Here is a 3750-nt window from a genome sequence, read left to right on the forward strand (position 1 = left end):
GAATCTGCAGCCAGAGACCTGGCAATGGCCACAGGCAGGAACAGGGCACTCAGGCCCCACAGGCACAGTGGGTTGCATGTCCCAAAGTCAGTGTGACAGGCACCTGGGTGAGTGGCAGCTGCAGCAGTAGCTCAGGGTTGCATGAGCCGCATTTGCATAGCAGAGGGCAGTGTTCAGCGTTTTGGATATGTCCCTTTCTGAGGAAGCTGGTGGGAAAACGAAATGCATGCTGCAAGCTGGGAACCCTGCAAAAATGGAGTGGCAAAGTTCTGAACAGAGACACCAAATTACATTTAAGCTCTGTACTTCTGGGACAGGTCTCCATCTAGTTCAGCAGGAAGGAATTTGCAGGCCATTAAATTCCTTCTGATGGGTGAAGACTGAAGGTGGACAGTGTTCAGCCCTGCATAGTGAGCACTTTGCTACTGATACACAACTCACCCAACCCACAATGACTCGCGTGTCCACTCTGCGGACAGCACACAGGTCTACCTGGCCATGCCCGTGAGGTGACACTTCAGCCCTCAGTTTAAGGATTTTGCCAGACCTAGTCCCGTGAGAAGCTTGTGTTTGTATGTCACTTGACAGGTGAAGAAAAGTACTGCTGGCTCCTCCTGGGGCGCCGTAAAGGAGTGTCTGCCCTGACTCGCTGCCCTCCGGGATGCAGCAGGACCCCAGAGAGCAGCGGGACATCGCAGACGCAGCGCTCTCCTCCTGCCGCCTCCGCCGTCCCCTCTGCCCACCCATTGTAGCGCTTCCCGCAGCACCGGCCCCGCAGCGGCCGCGTTGCAGCTCCGTAGTCCCGAGTGCCGTGTGGGGCAGGTGGCGGGGCCCGGGCAGGTGGCGGGGCCCGGGCAGGTGGCGGTGCCGGGGCCGGGCGCGGACGCCCCGGCCGGGGCTGAGGGGCCCCGCGCTCCCGCCGCCGCCGCGGCTTCTCGGCCAACAGCTCCCTCTGGCGGCCGCCCGCGCCCCTCCTCCGCCCGGGGCAGCGCCCACCGGCCCGCGCCCACCTGGTGCCCCCCGCGCCGAGGCCGCCGCCGCCGGGGCCCGGCCCGCCCAGCGCGGGCCTGGGTGGGAAGAGGGGCCGGGGCAGCGCCCGCCGTCCGTCCCGCCGCCGCCGCCGCCGCCGGAGGATGTGGCGGCGGGTTTGAGACCCGGGTGCTCCCCCGGCGCCGGGGCGTGCGGTGGGGCGGAGGCTGTGCTCAGGGGGCGACCGGGCTGCGGGGCAGGGAGCGGAGGAAGGAGCGGGAAGGGACGCGGCGATGGCGGCCTGTCCCTGTCACCTGCAGGCGCTGCCGGGACGGCCCGGGCCCCCGCTCCCGCCCCGGCCCGTGCCCGCACAGCCCGTGGGGAGCTGGGCCGGGGGCGGGCTGTGCCTGTTGCATTGTCCTTGGCGGGGCTGTCCGTGAGCGCCCGCCGCTATCTGAGGCCGGGGACCCCGGCGGTGCCCTGTGTCGGACTCTCTGCCCCGCCTGATAGCGGCTGCACCCTGCTCCGTTGCACGTCCCATGCGGCTCCCGCCGGGGCTCTCTCCCCTTTTGTCTGTGTATTTTTAGGTCATTAGAGTGGAGGGGTAGGTAATCCCCAGGCTCAAGTTCCAGAGGGGCGGGTTCTGGACGGAGGTGGAGTCACTTTTCATTTAAATCCCTGACTATAAAATGGGCTTAAAGAGAAGCGGGATCTCAGCTGTGCTGCACAGACCCCGGCACGCAGGGTGCGTGGGGGCCCCCCGGCAGCCAGCGCCCTGCAGCACAAGCCGCTGCGATGCTCCACTCCGTCGGCGTTCACACCTTGCAGCTGCTCACCCAGGCGGCCGCCTGCATCCTCCTATTTCCCCGCTTCCTGCTCACCGCCGTGATGCTCTGGCTCCTGGATTTTCTGTGCATTAGGAAGAAGATGCTAACGATGCCCACGGCGGAGGAGGCGGCCAGCGCCAGCGAGGAGCCGCCCCCCGACGACCCCCCGGTCTGCGTGTCCGACTCCAACCGCATGTTCACGCTGGAGTCGCTGAAAGCCGTGTGGCACGGGCAGAAGATGGACTTCTTCAAGTCGGCGCACGTGGGTTCCTTGGCCCCTAACCCCGAGGTGATCCAGCTGGACGGGCAGAAGAGGCTCCGCATTCTGGACTTTGCCCGCGGCAAGAGACCCCTCATCCTCAACTTCGGCAGCTGCACCTGACCCCCGTTCATGGCCCGCCTGAGGTCCTTCCAGCGCCTGGCCGCGCACTTCGTGGACATTGCCGACTTCCTGCTGGTGTACATTGAAGAAGCACACCCCTCCGACGGCTGGGTCAGCTCGGATGCAGCCTACAACATCCCCAAGCACCAGTGCCTCCAGGACAGGCTGCGGGCAGCTCAGCTGATGAGGGAAGGAGCGCCCGATTGCCCCCTGGCCGTGGACACCATGGACAATGCTTCCAGCGCCGCCTACGGTGCCTACTTCGAGAGGCTCTACATCATCCAGGAGGAGAAGGTGATGTACCAGGGAGGCAGAGGACCAGAGGGCTACAAGATCTCGGAGCTGAGGAGCTGGCTAGACCAGTACAAAACCCGGCTCCAGAGCCCCAGCACGGTGGTCATCCAAGTGTAAAAAGGACCTGGCAAGAAGCGCAGGGGTGGAGAGGCGAGGGAGGGCGGGAGGAGAGGTGGGGAGGGAGAAGGCACTGCGTCGCGGATGGCAGGAGCTGTCTTCCCGCGGGGACACTCGAAGGAGGCTGCTGTGCGAGCTTTCGAGCAAGACGTGCCATAGTCCTTTCTCTATTCAAATCATGTTGATTTGCCAGCCACGCTCTGTCAATACTGTATTTCCATGTGCGTTTTGTAAATAACTCTCATTTTTTTCTTTTTTTTTTTTTTTTTTTTTAGCGTTTACTATTTTTTAAGGAGGCTCTCTTCCTACGGGATCTGTTCCCGACTGCGTGTGTGCGCGGGTGTGTGTCTGAAAAGTTGTGTACAAGTGCTCCGTGCTGCCTAGCAAGTGCTAACTGGGATTTCTAGTATTTCTTTGTGATGACCGATTTTGAAATGGGTTTCTCTAATGCCAGGAAATCGCGTCTGATGTTGTCAAATACTAGAACTGCCAATAGCCAGAGCTGGACGGAATGTCCTATTTATGTGGGGGGGTTTTGTAAGACGTTCGTTCACCTTCCTTTTTTTTATGAATTTTTTTAAATAATAAAGGTTGAGTAACTACACGTCTAAGGTTGACTGCCTTTCTCTATCTTCAGACCGCTACGTTCACTTTCCCTTTCGCCTACCTCGCAGCACCCCCCCGCAGCCGAGGAGGGGCAGGCGGAGCGGCAGGCGGGAGAGGATGCGCTGCCGGGGGCTCGGGGGCGGCGAGCGCAGGCTCGGCAGCGGCAGGAGCGCGCACCCGCCCGCGACCCGGAGGAAAGGGAGAGTACTGGGTGTCCCCATGGGGAAATCCAAACCTTCGGGGCTCCTGGGGGAGGAGACCGGTCAGGAGGACCGCGTGCTCCCTCAGTGACCCCGGCGAGCCGGCCCCGAATTGAGCCCTGAGCCCTGGAGGGCGAAGGTGCAGGGCTGACCGGCGCCGTGCAGGCAAGTGAGTCCCGACCGAAAACACAGGCTGGGGAAAGCCGTCCTGGGCGGGAGAGCTGCCCCGCCAAGGACGCCTCGTCTCGGGCAGGCAGGCTGTGCCGGACCGGAGTCCGGGCGGGGGCAGCGCGAACCGCACCTGCGGCGAAGCGCGGCTGAGGGGCTCGGGCAGGAGGGCAGTGCCCAGCCCGGC

The 3750-nt window shown here is 63.3% G+C and overlaps 1 protein-coding gene across 1 annotated transcript; it reads left to right on the forward strand.

Moving 5' to 3' along the window:
* The first annotated feature begins 1379 nt into the window (after positions 1-1379).
* DIO3 (iodothyronine deiodinase 3) lies at positions 1380-3193 on the forward strand. The gene is made up of 2 exons (XM_009101742.4): positions 1380-2472; positions 2865-3193. The coding sequence occupies exons 1-2, from the start codon at positions 1765-1767 to the stop codon at positions 2994-2996; spliced, it is 840 nt and encodes a 279-aa protein (XP_009099990.4). The 5' UTR covers positions 1380-1764; the 3' UTR covers positions 2997-3193.
* Positions 3194-3750: the final 557 nt, after the last annotated feature.

The sequence above is a fragment of the Serinus canaria genome, chromosome 5 (assembly GCF_022539315.1).
Source record: "Serinus canaria isolate serCan28SL12 chromosome 5, serCan2020, whole genome shotgun sequence".
Taxonomy (NCBI): Eukaryota; Metazoa; Chordata; class Aves; order Passeriformes; family Fringillidae; genus Serinus; species Serinus canaria.